This window comes from Acartia tonsa, chromosome 12 (assembly GCF_053477335.1).
Source record: "Acartia tonsa isolate MP-2025a chromosome 12, ASM5347733v1, whole genome shotgun sequence".
NCBI lineage: Eukaryota > Metazoa > Arthropoda > Copepoda > Calanoida > Acartiidae > Acartia > Acartia tonsa.
Genome location: NC_137271.1, coordinates 23,488,044 through 23,504,878, shown reverse-complemented (window position 1 = coordinate 23,504,878; position 16,835 = coordinate 23,488,044). Strand labels below are relative to the sequence as shown.

General features: G+C 31.8%; 1 protein-coding gene across 2 annotated transcripts in view; it reads left to right on the top strand.

Annotated features, from left to right (window-relative positions):
* LOC145333720 (BTB/POZ domain-containing protein KCTD12-like) overlaps positions 1–16,835 on the top strand; it is a 119,457-nt gene that overhangs the window by 15,786 nt on the left and 86,836 nt on the right. For both annotated transcript variants that reach the window (XM_080178928.1, XM_080178929.1), the window contains exons 5-8: positions 467–539; positions 5,229–5,322; positions 9,934–9,998; positions 14,804–14,871. In XM_080178928.1, the coding sequence (XP_080035054.1) occupies positions 467–539; positions 5,229–5,322; positions 9,934–9,998; positions 14,804–14,871 (300 nt within the window). The remainder of the gene's footprint in view (positions 1–466; positions 540–5,228; positions 5,323–9,933; positions 9,999–14,803; positions 14,872–16,835) is intronic.

Here is a 16,835-nt window from a genome sequence, read left to right as displayed (position 1 = left end):
ATCTATCCATCCATCCATCCATCCATCCATCCATCCATCCATCCATCCATCCATCTATCTATCTATCTATCTATCTATCTATCTATCTATCTATCTATCTATCTATCTATCTATCTATCTATCTATCTATCTATCTATCTATCTATCTATCTATCTATCTATCTATCTATCTATCTATCTATCTATCTATCTATCTATCTATCTATCTATCTATCTATCCATCCATCCATCCATCCATCCATCCATCCATCCATCCATCTATCTATCTATCTATCTATCTATCTATCTATCTATCTATCTATCTATCTATCTATCTATCTATCTATCTATCTATCTATCTATCTATCTATCTATCTATCTATCTATCTATCTATCTATCTATCTATCTATCTATCTATCTGTCTATCTATCTATCTGTCTATCTATCTATCTATCTATGTATCTATGTATCTATCTATCTATCTAGAGATGGACAATTATTCCGGTATATCCTAGACTTTCTACGAAATGGAAAATTAGTTCTTCCTTTCAATTTCCAGGTGAGATATTTTTTAGTGTTTCCACAAATGTGTAAAAAAAAATAGCGCAGCAACATTTTATTTATTTTTAAAACAATTTTAAAATGAGAAGGAAGAAGTCATTTTATTTGTTTGTTTTTGTTAATTACTGTAGTGCAGGTTAGGTGGGGTTTTATTCGGTACTGGGTTAGAACCCTAATGTTTTCAATTTTTTATAAAAATTAAGGGAAGGGTGGATTCCGTGCTTGATAGGAACTTTTAGAGAAAACACCAATGTGAGTTTGCAAGTTAAGAAATTTAAAAATTTATAATTAAGGAAATTACATTTTTACTTTTATTAGATTTTGATTTTTTTTTTCCAAAATTATTTTGTCTAAACCAATAAATTAATTAATAGAAGGGTTTATGTTGTTTATCATCAATTGGGTTAATCAAATAATAAAAGATATCCATAACAGAAATATATAAAAATCTCTTTTTTCCAATAAATATCGAATTTTCATGACTTGTAAAATTGTCAGAAATGTATAAACATTTTTAGTTGTGCCAATTTCCATTATTCAATTAGACCTGGTGATTCGATTCCAGGATATTTCGGGTCCTTTATTTTGTACAGAATATAGATAGGGGTCTGGGGGAGGGGTGGTAAGCCGATTCCCAATTTTTATTTTAGTTTTAACTCTTTTTTGGAAGGGTTATTTTAGGAGCGATTTCACTCGGGCGGATAGTGGCATCAGGACATGTCTGTATGTCTGTCTGTCTGTCTTGTCTGTCTTTTTGTATGTCTGTCTGTCTGTCTGTATGTCTGTCTGTCTGTCTGTCTTGTCTGTCTGTCTGTATGTCTGTCTGTCTGTCTGTATGTCTGTCTGTCTGTCTGTCTGTCTGTCTGTCTGTCTGTCTGTCTGTCTGTCTGTCTGTCTGTCTGTCTGTCTGTCTGTCTGTCTGTCTGTCTGTCTGTCTACCCAAATCTTGGGACGAACCAAACCTTAAATTGCGCAAATAAAATGAGATGTTTCATTAAAATATATAATATTTCGAAGTGCCTATCAAGCTCTCCCCCTCTTTATTCATTTTATAAATTTTTATAAATTTAAAGTAAAGGGGGAGGGATAGATTTTCTTAGTATGCCTAATTCCCCTGTAGAGGAATGTGGGGGGGGGGGGCGGTGGCCAACACTACGGGACCTATAACTTTTTTTACTACAGTGTCTTATGTTTTCAACCAATAATTTTAATCTCAAGAAGCAGCCATCTTTGGGATGTATATCAATTTATCGTCAATTGTCTTATCCCTTAAGATCCCTTTGTGCATTGTCACATATTCTATAATTGTATTTCATATAATTTGATTTACCGTTATCATATTTCCTAGAAATTATGTTCATTTACAGTAATAGGTATAGTATATCTTGATGGTCAAACTGGCCCCATAATCCGTTAAGCTTATAATAGTTATCTATCGCATCGTATAATAAACAGCTTTCTGTGGATATTATGCCGAAGGTACAGGCTAACAAAACTGGTTTTAAAATCATGAGTGTACATTTTTAGTTTCAAAGAAAACTGGATATAATACAATATGATACATGATTTATCAGTATGGCTTAGAACAGCGGAGGTTCCGAGACCATACTGAAAAAGAATTTGTAGCAGACAAACGCCATTGGTTATTTTTGTTTAACCCATTTAACGAGCGACTTCATTTTTCGAGAATAAAATTTTCTAGCAAGCTAACTTTATCCTAAGGAATTCAACTAATGAAAGCTAACTTATTAACTATCTTGTAATATACTTCACGGGGGTAGAAGATTTTATGCGATTTAATTACCCAAGAGCTTTACACCAAAAAATGCTACAATTTATAGCCCTAACGTACCAAAATATGTAAAATATTTCAACCAATAATAAGACCGGGTTGTTTTTCCACTGTTATCCTATTGGGTGATTCATACAGTGTGTCTCTAGATTATCTCTATTATACAGAACACATATCCAATAAATGTAGTAAGTATAGATACTTAAACACATGGACCAATGAGAAAATAATGTAAGAACAATCCGATCACAATATTAATTAAAAATTGAACACATTTTGACAGTTGATAATTATTTCTTTCTCATGCAAAGTTTGAAATCAATAGGACAATTCTAACATGCCTAAATTAACAAATAAAAGCTATCTATCTTGGACGGACCGACCCTAATTATAGAAAAGCCTCGCTTTTAAAAATCATCCTGTACAAAACATTTTGAAGCAATTCATATAAATCTAATATCTTTAGAGGGGTAGCCAAAAGATATGGTGTATGTCTGTCTGTGTGTGTAGGACTGGACTAAGAACTACGCATGAAAAAAGTTTTTAGTATCTTTAAAAGTTTTTTAAAGCAAGAATAAGATTCCTTTTTTTTAAAATATAACTAATGGCATATAAGAAGCTTCCATGAAAAGAAACCTATTCATTCCAGAAGCTAGCAAGATATTTTAAACATCCTTGATTATATCTCTTTTTTATGACCATTGTATTTACCTTCACTTTTACTTTATTTCTAAAATAGCAGCTACGCCCCTAGAGGCCTCTAGTGGCACTTTAGATGTTTTTATTTGTTAAAGTCTCTACATTACTTCTTTATTTTACAATAATTCTCTTTATGTTACAATGAAGTCTCCCATATATTTTAAATATTTCGATTTTTTGTCATTTCTCTTGGGAGGTTGGTTGTACCCTCTCCCAAAATAGTCATAAACCTTCCCAGAAACCATTAGAATCTACATATTAAGGAGAACCCGATCGGTTCAGCGTTTAGCGAGATCCTTTGGTACAGACACACAGACAGACACACAGACAAACAAACATCCTGCTACTTTAGTATACGGATTTTAGCGCATCTGAAGGAACACAAATGAATATTATATCAATAAAGGTACTAAGAAAGAGAGGGAATGTCTGATTGAGCCAATAGGAGAATCGCATCGGAATTTACATTGGATCTCATTGGTTGAAATTGTGTACACATTTTGCTACGAAGGCATATTTTTTTTCATTTCATACATACATAAAAGTCAGCTGTAAACTGTATATTTTCTTAGTAGAAAGCTTTGCGGAATCAGAATTAATTGCCCAAAAATTTCGTTTAAATTTGAAAGCTTAGTAACGAGGTGGATTCTTTAAAAAAAGTTAGGCTGGCTACTCGCTGGTGAGGCAAAATTATTTTTGTGAAAAATCCTCCAAAATCGAATAAAAAATTTACAAAGATTATATAAAATCTTAAAAGGTTATTAACATATGATTTTGTTTATTTTTTGTAGATTTTTAATGTGCTTTTGGATGATTTTTCACAAAAATAATTTTGCCTCACTATCGAGTAGTGAGTCTATAATTTCTTAAGAATCCACATCAGCTTGAGTCGAAAGTAAACAATACTTTTGTCTGCTAGAAATGTTCCTTTTTAGATCTGACGAAAAAAGGGTTCAGAATATGCTTCTATTCTTCTATTTCTATTATTATATCAATCAGTTAAATGTAGATGAAATCAGGGATCTAAAGGGATAAGACAATAGTAGATAAATTGATACCCCGCCCAAATTGAATTTTGGGATGCCTAGGCAAAATTTTTGAATTTTGATCTACCTCCCCCCCATATAAAAAAGGCTTGGACGTCCTTGTACTGTACAATTAGTGGTTGAAACGGCTGGATATTAAGATTAATGAACATACCAATTAAATTTCGAAAAAAGTCCCAAAAGTTATTAAGCTATTGAATAAGAAAACGTTATAATACAAATTTGGGGACTAATGTAATATTTTAGAAAGCCCAATGATCCCTCCCTCCCTGGATTGAATGAGAATTTGTACTTGCTTTCTACCTGACTTAACTAGATAAGATACCTTTTATATGTTAAGTATACCTAAGTAATTTTATGTAACCCTAATTAAATAATTAAAAAATAAAATTAAAAAATATGAAAGATAAGTCTTAATTAGAGTAAAGTTTTTTTCGTCTACATAAATAGAAAAAAAGAAACATTATAAATAACTAAAAGTGTACTCATTGTAATAAAATTTGAATTATAGCTCTTTAAATGTAGAATCAAATAATTACATCTATTTTGTTGTTCATTCTTTTTAACGAAAAAAAATAATTTGCAAATGTTTAGCACACCTGCCCATTTCCAATATTTGAATATGATTTGTGTTTTTTTATATATATTGGGGAGGTTAATTTACCATATTTTCTACTAAAAAAATCACCCTATAAAAAATATTTTGAAGTAACCATTCTTTATAATTATGAAAATAAAAAATATCTTTAAAGAGGCCTTAGATGGTTAATTGCTATTATGTATAACACAGATAGGATGTATGTGGCAGAATTTACAAGGAACCGTGCTCAAAAACTTAAGAAAGATAGAAATATTTTTAAAAAATCTTTAGTTAGAAAAACAATTGGCTGTTTTAAGACATAACCAAAAAGGTACTCGTGTATCAAACCTGATTTTTCTTGACCTAACTTAATGTAACTAAGAACAAAATAGGAACCCCTAGTAAACTTCATAAGGTACCTTAAAGCTTCCCTAAGTCTTACTTAACATTACTACATTTAGAAACTTCATAGGAATACTTAACTAAAAGCTTACATAAGCCTGACATAAGAAAATACCATTAGGAACACTTATCTTCGTTCGTGATTCTCACTATTATATTTATTTTTAGGAGCTATATGGGTTAAAATGTGAAGCTGAATATTTCAAACTGGCCAAACTGATAAACCAACTTTCAGAAGTAGACTCAAACATGTGTTCTTCAGGTTAGTGTTACGCCTCAGGCAGGGAGGGGGACATTGGGCCAAGTTCCCCAAAGTTTTATAATACCATTTTCTTATTTGTTGGTATAACAACGTTGGGTACATTTATAAAATTTTAATTATATAATACATTAATTGTAATATCAAGTGGCAATTTTGTGTATAATCATTGGAGATGTACTTCAATTTATCGACCATTTTCTGTTATTAAAATTTTGTTGCTGCTTACTGTTAGTAAAAAAATTGACCCTTCATCCTACTCAAGGATCTTAAGTGATAAGACAATGGACGATAAAATGATGTTAATTCCCAATGTGTGATAAACAAAAAACCCTTCTGTGAGGTAAACTTATGGATTGAAAAGATTAAACACTACTGGTTAGAACTCACTAATCATAATTCTAAAAAAGTACACAAAGTTTTAAGGCCAACGAATAATATACCGTGATTTTAAACCTTTGGGTACCAGTGTAATTTACAGTCCAATATCTCCTCCCTCCCTAGCGGATAATTAATTATTTATTATTTTCTTGTCCGTGGGTTCTCTATTAATGAATAAATGAACCTATTTAATCTTAATCCAACATAATCATTTTCGTTTTTTTTATGTGATGTGTTTTGTAACAAGGATGTAAACATTAAGATATATAAGTTTTCCGGAATTTTAATGTTAGGGGAAGATTTGAAATATGCATCAAATTTTAAGGATTTTTTTTTATAAAATTCGTTTTTTGTAAAATTCTTTATCTAAAAGCGGAAATGCATTTTAAGTTAATTAATTTTGACCAATAGGATAGGTGGATTTTAAACTACCTGCGCTCTAATTGGTTGAATGATATACGCCATCCAATCAGAGCGCAGATTTTTTAAATCCACCAATCACAGATGCCAAAATTAATTAACTTAAATTGCATTTCCGCTTTTAGATAAAGAATTATAGAAAAAAACGAATTTTATAAAAAGTCCTCAAAATTTGATACAGATTTCAAATCTCCCCCTAACTTTAAAATTCCGGAAAACTTATATACCTTAGTAAACATGCATAAAATGACAACATTGACAGACGGACAAACGAACATTAACAATTATAGAGCACTTTTAGATATTGAATATTATTTATAAATCTTTAAAAATGCTATTTGATTTAGAATTGAATGCTTATTAAGGATGTTGCATGTCATATTATGAATATGCCTAAAGGTCCTAGGAATCGATGTTCCGAATATGAGAGATACGTGTTTTACATTAATTAATTATGAGTAATCCCAATACTTAACATAACATTCAAACTTATATCACCCTCTCCCATAGTCCCTCCCAACCCAATCTCCCGGGGGTCGTCGACGTGGTTCTCGGTCATGTCATGCTCTTTGACGCTTGAACCTGGCTCACGGGCCAGGCCCAGGATAAGGACAGCATTGACATGTGAACTAACGAAGCAGCTCGTCGGTCTTTTAGACTATAATCACATCAGTGATTGGGTATGATTATTTCATACCCACGACACCCCTGTAAGGGATCATAAGTCTAGATATAGCGTTGGATACAATCATACAACATAATTATTTTAATCATGTATTAGATATTGTAACTAGTATTATTGTAAAACGGAAAGGGCCAACAACGTAACAGTTGTCGACCATTTCCGCATAGCCAGTGGGCTATTAACCAATGCAATAATGTATCTACTTGTTGAATTCCAAATAAATATTATTATTATTATTATTATAAATAACCATAAATAAAAGTGTTTCCATTGGATAAACAAACGTTCTGGTAATGATTATAGATTTGCTACGCTTTTTCTCTATTATTCATAACTGTTACATGAATAACCATGCAAAGTTTAAAATGGATAGAACACTTTTAACATGCCTAAATTTAACATTTAACGGACAGACACTAAATATAGAAAAGATTCACTTTAAATAATTATTTCTGGTACCCAGCAACGAGGTGATTTGTAACCTGGGTATCCAGCAAGGGTGACACTTACATTTTATGGCTTATCTACGGGTCTCCCTACCTTCCTATCTCCCCTTAGTATCAAACGCGCTGTTTAAGTCAAACAAACGATAATTCACTATTTTAATCTTAATCTAGGTTTAGGTCATTTTCAAAGTGCTATAATCTTAGATTTATTTCTTCTTGTGACTTTAAAGTTTGTTAAAGCGTCATTTTGATACTGTGTAGGTTTTTTTTAGATTAGGTAAAATAACTAAAATCCTTTCAAACATTAATATTCAGATTATCTATAGAAAAAATAATGTTATCAACTGTTTCTGAGATAATATAGGATTGAAAGGTCTAGTTTATAAATACATTCTACTTTAAAAAAATATATGAAGGTTATTGCCATAACATCCGAACATAAATTAGAGTCCATAATGCTTTTTATAGCTAAACCCTTTGACCTTTCTTTTCTTTGTACTTTGTAGCGAAGCTACTATATAATCTGTTGATTTCCATATGTCCGTCAGCAATACTAACTGATATTAATTGTGACTTTCTTGTTAATTAAGATACCTGATTTAATCAAAATTTGTTATTTCGTTGAAAAAGCTGATATGGATGAACCCGGTATTAGTGTCGGACTGATTATGACGTAACAAAAAAAAAATAGCCAATTAGAGGACATTATTGACCAATGGTAAAATTCATAGTAGCCTCTCATTGGCTAATTTTTTTTGTTACGTCATAATCAGTCCGACACTAATACCGGGTTCGATATGGATCCAAAATTATCTTTTCTACTGTATACTACTTTATTGTTCTATCAAAGAAGTGTATATTAAAGTTGTCATCGCTGCACTTTATTTGGACATTGTTGTTCTATTCTTACAAGGATCTTAAGGGATAAGACAATAATTAGTAAATTGATATATATATATCCCCAATGATGAAAAATAGACAAATATTGATCAACGTTTGGACACTCGGTAAAAGAATAAAATTGATAAAAAGCACAAATGTTTTATGCCAACGAATACGAAATTTTGATATAAAGATTTTGGTACAAGTGTAATTTACAGTCTAATGTCCCCTCCCTCCCTCCTTGATTCTTAGTATAGAAACAACCATCCTAAAACTCTCTGGGGAAGAAATAGGACAAGATATTCGGTAATAGCTTACAATTTGCCGGTAGAGTTTACAACCCCTGGACTTACTTTAAAATATTTTCTTTTCTCGTATTCATTCGAATCCGGTGGATAGGAACCGGTTCTCATCCATACGAAAAAACTATGTCTAGCATCGTATTATATCCAGCTTTCTACGAATATAAAAATATTCTATATCCAAGGAAAGCCGTTTATAATACGATGCGAGAAATAACTATTATCTTATTCGTTGGCAAGAAGATAATTTTATCTAATATTGATTGGTTGGTTTAAGACCAGCATTGTCCACACTTTTCAACCATTACTTTAAACCTACAGAAGAAAAAACTTGATTATATGACGCGGTGTCGGGCTGAGGTTCGAAACTGTCAACTCGCCGACGAGAAGCAGATGCGCTACTTGTTGAGCTACTGTCGCGGGTTTATCTAATTTGTTTGTTTGTTTGTGTAGCCAATGTTTCTTAGTGTTTGGACCTAAGTAGTCATGGAGAAGGACGAGACACTTTTGTATAGCCACTAGGGCTATCAAGCTCCACGCTCAAGTACATTATGCCTTGACCCGCTGTCTCAAGGGAGCTACTCCTTATTACTTTATCATCGCCGAATATGGCAGGTTTCCTAAATTAAGTCACTGCACCGTAATGAATGACGCTCTACGCAGAGAAGCATGGGATAAGGGTTGTACAGATATTATGTACGTGACTATTGAGTATCCAAACCACCCAATAATCTCCCTTCTTACACAACCAGGGGAAGTTGTGCGAATGTATTCAACTGAGAAATTCGAGTTGCCACATGGGAACTAGAACTCGAACTCTCATCACCGTAAATCAGTGCGTTACCACTGAGCTACGCCCCTTTATCTGATCCCTTTCTCCACTGTCTATATAATCCTTCGGATTTTAGAAATTTTGCTTAATATCAAAATTTCTATCAAATTCATAATCCCTACAAAATCTTGGTGAGCTTAATATCAAAATATATTAGTCCAGAGTCGTGCAAAAGGACGGGGGGCGGGTGATGTCCATCAAAATAGTTGTCCACCCAGCAACACACCCTCTACACCCCCATACCCTTCTTATACACAAGTACAAGGACATTTATATGAATAAGTAGGACACATATTATGTACATTTGTTTCTATCTGTTATATGTAGCTAATGATCTCTGAACCGACATAGTTATCATTTACAGTAAAGTTTATCAGGGAAAGTTTTGAAGATAAATCACCCCTAGGAAAAATGACAGCCAATACAAAAAAAATACTACCACTATTCCCACTTCCTTCAAGTGCCTATAGAGGTTTTTTTTTGAACACAGATGATCGGAGCAAAGCTGCTAGTGTATTATTATGTTTAACAAAAAGTGGTCCACAAAATAAATGTTTTAAAATTAATAATTTTTCTTGCCCATGTATTTGGCGCCCCTATTTCTTCTTCATGAAAAACTGTTCATTATACAAAAATCTAATAAATATATAGTATGCTTTATTTTAGGCTTCCTAACCCCGCGCAAGAAGCGGCCATCTGCCACTGATATGTCCGGCACACATGGGGGACAAGTAGGTTTTATATATGCTTAGCTTTCTATCTATCTATCTATCTATCTATCTAATTATTTATCTATCTATCTGCCACTGATATGTCCGGCACACATGGGGGACAGGTAGGTTTCATATATGCTTAGCTTTCTATCTATCTATCTATCTATCTATCTAATTATTTATCTATCTATCTATCCATCTGCCACTGATATGTCAGGCACACATGGGGGACAGGTAGGTTTTATATATGCTTAGCTATTTATCTATCTATCTATGTGTATGTATATGTATATTTATCTATCTATCCATCCATCTGCCACTTATATGTCGGAGATGGGGTTTCATATATGCTTAGCTTTCTATCTATCTATCTATCTATTTATCTATCTATCTATCCATCTGCCACCTTTATGTCAGGCACACATGGGGGACAGGTAGGTTTTATATATATGCTTAGCTTTCTATCTATCTATCTATCTATCTATTTATCTATCTATCTATCCATCTGCCACTGATATGTCAGGCACACATGGGGGACAGGTAGGTTTTATATATGCTTAGCTTTCTTTCTATCTATCTATCTATTTCTTTATCTATCTATTTATCCATCTCCCACTGATATGGCCGGCACACATGGGAGACGGGTAGGTTTCATATATGCTTAGCTATCTATCTTTCTATCTATTTATTTATCTATCTATTTATTTATCTATCTATTTATCTATCTATCTATACAACACATAGGGGACAGGCAGATTTATATATTTATGTCTATTTATCTATCTATTTTTCTCTCTATCTATAAAATTGTGGACAGATAGGTTCATATTTGTCTATCTATCTATCTATCTATCTATCTATCTATCTATCTCTCTTTCTTTCTATCTATATCAGACATTAGGGACAGGTAGGTTTATATATGTCTATATATCTATCTATCTTTCTATCTATCTATTTATTTATCTATCTATTTACCCATCTGCCACTGATATGTCAGGCACACATGGGGGACAGGTAGGTTTCATATATGCTTAGCTATCTATCTATCTATCTATCTATTTATTTATCTATCTATCTATCCATCTGCCACTGATATGTCCGGCACACATGGGGGACAGGTAGGTTTTATATATGCTTAGCTTTCTATCTATCTATCTATCTATTTATTTATCTATCTATTTATCCATCTGCCACTGATATGTCCGGCACACATGGGGGACAGGTAGGTTTCATATATGCTTAGCTTTCTATCTATCTATCTATTTATTTATCTATCTATCTATCTATCCATCTGCCACTGATATGTCCGGCACACATGGGGGACAGGTAGGTTTTATATATGCTTAGCTTTCTATCTATCTATCTATCTATTTATCTATCTATCTATCTATCCATCTGCCACTGATATGTCCGGCACACATGGGGGACAGGTAGGTTTTATATATGCTTAGCTATTTATCTATCTATCTATGTGTATGTATATGTATATTTATCTATCTATCCATCCATCTGCCACTTATATGTCGGAGATGGGGTTTTAAAAAATGCCGCGTTTTTTTCTTTTTAAAATTTTGATTTCTTAAGTTGTATCAATGTATACTCTGTTAAAATATTTAATCTTCAAGATGAAATAAGGTTTTTAACAGAGTATACAACTTAAGAATTGAAAATTTTAAAATTATTATTTTAGCCATTTGTATAATGTCTAATACAGATCTAAAAAGATGCATTAATAAACATGCAGTTGTATTAAACACATAGACGTCCAAGCTTTTTATTTTTTTGGGGGGGGGGGGTAAAATTTTTTTAAGGGGGTGGGTAATCGCCAATTTACCCCCCCCCCCCTTGGACGTCTATGATTAGACATTATACAAATGGCTAAAATAATAATTTAACATTTTGAATTCTTAAGTTGTATACTCTGTGTTGAAATCCCATCGTCTTCGTTCAATCAATCAATGTCTAAAAAATTGTCGAAAAAACGCGGCATTTTTTAAAACCCCATCTCAGGCACAATTGGGGGACAGGTAGGTTTCATATATGCTTAGCTATCTATCTATCTTTCTATCTATTTATTTATCTATCTATCTATCCATCTGCCACTAATATGTCCGTCACACATGGGGGACAGGTAGGTTTTATATATGCTTAGCTTTCTATCTATCTATCTATCTATCTATCTAATTATTTATCTATCTATCTATCCATCTGCCACTGATATGTCAGGCACACATGGGGGACAGGTAGGTTTCATATATGCTTAGCTTTCTATCTATCTATCTATCTATTTATCTATCTATCTATCCATCTGCCACCTTTATGTCAGGCACACATGGGGGACAGGTAGGTTTTATATATATGCTTAGCTTTCTATCTATCTATCTATCTATAGTCCACATAGAATCTATCTATATCACAAATAAGGGACAGGTAGATTTATATATATGTCTATTTATCTATCTATCTTTCTCTAAAATTGGGGACATATCTGTTCTTATTTGTCTATCTATCTATCTTTCTTTCTATCTATATCAGACATTAGGGACAGGTAGGTTTATATATGTCTATATATCTATCTATATTTCTATCTGTCTATATCACACACACAGACAAAGATCCTTTTACTTTATTATAATGATATCTATCTATATATCTACTCAGGAATAATAATTTAATATAATAATTAAAAGTGAAAATGTAAATGGGGTATTCCTGTCCAGTTTTTTGTTTAGGAATGAATATTTCTTACCCGAGGGAATAAATGATGAACAAAAAACTGGACAGGAATATCATTCTCATTTAAACAAAAAACTCATTTTTTTATGCTAAAATGTGGTTTAATTTTGGTTTTTAATTTTCATTTATTTCCCGGCTATGATCATTTATATATATATATTCTTTCTTTTAGTAATTAATAAAAATTCTAAAATCTTCCAAAAAAAATTAAAAATCTTCTAAAATCATACCAGGGATATAAATGAGATACCAGGGAAATAAATGAATATTTACATCCACTATTTAAGGGGTTGTTTTTATGGGAATTATTTTTGCACTACCTATGTATATATATAAACAAGAAAAGATAAACATATAGACATGTTGTTTATGATATGTAAGATTTATTTCTACTTTTTGCGCATATAAAAGTGCGTATTACGTTTCATCAGTGTCCCTAGCAACAGGGGTGAATCTCCTTTGTCATAAAAAATAGCATAAAACCTGTTTAAACAAAACTCCCCTATGAAAGAGTCTATATATCTATTTTATATTTAAGTATATCAATCTATCTATAAATATGTATATATTGGACATATATTTATCTATATAAACCCAGAACCACTTCATTATGCAATCTACATTTTCCTGGATATTTTGTCTACGGTAGTCCATAAGTGTACAGCTTTACAGTACATTTTTTCTATTTGTTAAAGCAACACGTATGATAAAAGAATAAGATTCTGTTTAAATAAAATGCTTATATTTCAATCAAAATCTATATTTTTGTATTTTTTACCGATCCACTTCATTATGCAAATCAAAAGAAAATCAATGGGAAAACGTTTGTTTTGCACTTTTCTCCACTTTTAAAAAATGATTCTGATAAAATAACAATTTTTTAAGGGATTTCTGCATTAATTATAATGAAAAACAGTTTAAGGTAGATTTTAATGATTTTTCTAAATAAGAAATAATTGAAAAAAAAGAAATTCTATCCCTATTACTTTAGAGGACAGATGCCAACCCCCAGTCTTATGGATGAAGCTAAATACATGTTAAAAAAAAAATTAGCCTGAAAAGTATACAAAATGTTTTTTGATGTGTTAAAAAAATCCATATTAAAATCTTGATTTTGAGGATGATGGCCTTTAAGATGCTCTTACTGGTGGTGATGGTGAGCTAAATGTTATCAAAGTGCATGCCCATGATGAAAACTTATATATTGAACTATGGTCCAATTTTTGTAGTCATAGCAGCCTCCAACCAAGCAATATTAAAAAAGAAAAAAAATGCAATTTTAATTACTAAAATTCATAAAGTAATTAATGTAGTTTTTAGATAATGGTTATATTTCATGTCGAGAGGCTCCACTGGAGGCTGCTATGACTACAAAAAATGGTACATAGGTTAATAGAAAAGTTGTTGTAATGTTCATATACTTAGATAACATTTAGCTCACCTTCACCACCAGTAAGAGCATCTTAAAGGCCATCATCCTCAAAATCAAGATTTTAAAATGGAATTTTTTAACACATCAAAAAACATTTTTGTATACTTTTCAGGCTAATTTTTTTTTTAACATGTATTTAGCTTCATCCATAAGACTGGGGGTTGGCATCTGTCCTCTAAAGTAATAGGGATAGAATTTCTTTTTTTTCAATTATTTCTTATTTAGAAAAATCATTAAAATCTACCTTAAACTGTTTTTCATTATAATTAATGCAGAAATCCCTTAAAAAATTGTTATTTTATCAGAATCATTTTTTAAAAGTGGAGAAAAGTGCAAAACAAACGTTTTCCCATTGATTTTCTTTTGATTTGCATAATGAAGTGGATCGGTAAAAAATAAAAAAATATAGATTTTGATTGAAATATAAGCATTTTACTTTAAAAAGAATCTTTTTCTTTTATCATACGTGTTGCTTTAACAAATAGAAACAATGTACTGTAAATCTGTACACTTATGGACTACCGTAGACAAAATATCCAGGAAAATGTAGATTGCATAATGAAGTGGTTCTGGGTTTAATTATCAATCTATCTATCAATCTATTTATTTATCAATCTAGCTATCAATCTAATTATCTATCCATCTATCTATTTAGGGGTATATAGTGGTTGGCTACAGAGGGACGTTTGCCTTTGGTAGAGACATGTCTGATATCAAATTCAGGTACAAAATTTTTTGTGCTTTCCTTCAAAGTGCCTGTCGATCACAGAACCCCTCTTCCCCCTCCCCTTATTTTGTAAATAAATAAAGAATAAGAGGGGGATGGTAGGTCTTCTTTATGACTCACCCTTGAGGGGCTCCCAATATAACCTAACATAACCTGGTCTAAAGTAAAAAAAACTATTTTTAATTTCCTAAAATTAAGAAGGGTTGGGGGGGGGGGGGGGGGAGGGAATTCTGTGATGTTCTAGGCACTTTAAGGAAAACTTTCTATGTGTAACATTACCCTTACCTATCAGGACTCTTTATGGATGAGACAATGTATTTTTAATCAATGCAATTGTAAAAAACAAAATTACCACTTTAGATTAAAATTATTAATGAAAAAGTTTGGTAAGTGGTAGAAAAACTTAAAAAGTAAGAAAGATAAAAACGCTATCTATAATTCAAAGTAGCTTGATGTCTGTCCGTCTGTCCGTAATACGTCCGTCCGTCTGAAGCTTAAGATCTCGGTAACCACTGAACCGATCGGATTCAAAAAAATTTTGGGGTGGAAATTTTTTTTCGTATTTTTTTCTAATTTTAATGTTTTTAGAGTTTTTATATAATTTTATATATGTTTTAAATTTTTTATATTTTTTTATACTTTTTTATATTTTTAATTTTTTTTCTTCTTTTTAAATTTCTTTTCTTCTTTTAAACTTTTTTCAAATTCAAAAAGATTGTAAAACCTTCCTTTTCCTGTAAAGGTGGGACACCCCAAACCCCCCCCCCCCCAAAAAAAATGAAAAAATTTCCACCCCAAAATTTTTTTTCGTATTTTTTTCTAATTTTAATGTTTTTAAAGTTTTTATATAATTTTATATATGTTTTAAATTTTTTATATTTTTTTATACTTTTTTATATTTTTAATTTTTTTTCTTCTTTTTAAATTTCTTTTCTTCTTTTAAACTTTTTTCAAATTCAAAAAGATTGTAAAACCTTCCTTTTCCTCCTAGTAGTTTTTAAATCTGACAAGTAGTGACAAAACCTTGTCTAATCTGAGTTTTGACAGGTTTTCCTCAGGTTTTAATCTGCCCGCCCCTCATCAATCAACTCTGACATTTGATTACATTTCGTCAGATTGTAATCTGACAAAACCTGTGTTTTTGCGCAAAAAGGTACTAAAACTCAGATTACTCAGGATTTGCCGCCAAATTTTTAATCTGTCAGGGGGGATTTCAGATTATAATCTGACGAATCTGACTCAATGTGAGCAAAGTTCAGGTGATTAAGATCGTAATCTGTGATTAAATTGACCCTCAAAATTTGCCCAGTTAATCCCTTATCTGACATTTGATGACAAACAGTCATACTCTAACCTGACATTTGATGACAAACAGTCATACTCTAATCTGACAATTGATGACAAACAGTCATACTCTAATCTGACATTTGATGACAAACAGTCATACTGTAATCTGACATTTGATGACAAACAGTCATACTCTGATCTGACATTTGATGAAAAATGGACATACTCTAATCTGACATTTGAAGACAAACAGTCATACTCTTATCTGACATTTGATGACAAACAGTCATACTCTAATCTGACATTTGATGACAAACAGTCATACTCTAATCTGACATTTGATGACAAACAGTCATACTCTGATCTGACATTTGATGACAAATGGTCATACTCTAATCTGACATTTGATGACAAACAGTCATACTCTAATCTGACAATTGATGACAAACAGTCATACTCAAATCTGACATTTGATGACAAACAGTCATACTGTAATCTGACATTTGATGACAAACAGTCATACTCTGATCTGACATTTGATGAAAAATGGACATACTCTAATCTGACATTTGAAGACAAACAGTCATACTCTTATCTGACATTTGATGACAAACAGTCATACTCTAATCTGACATTTGATGACAAACAGTCATACTCTAATCTGACATTTGAT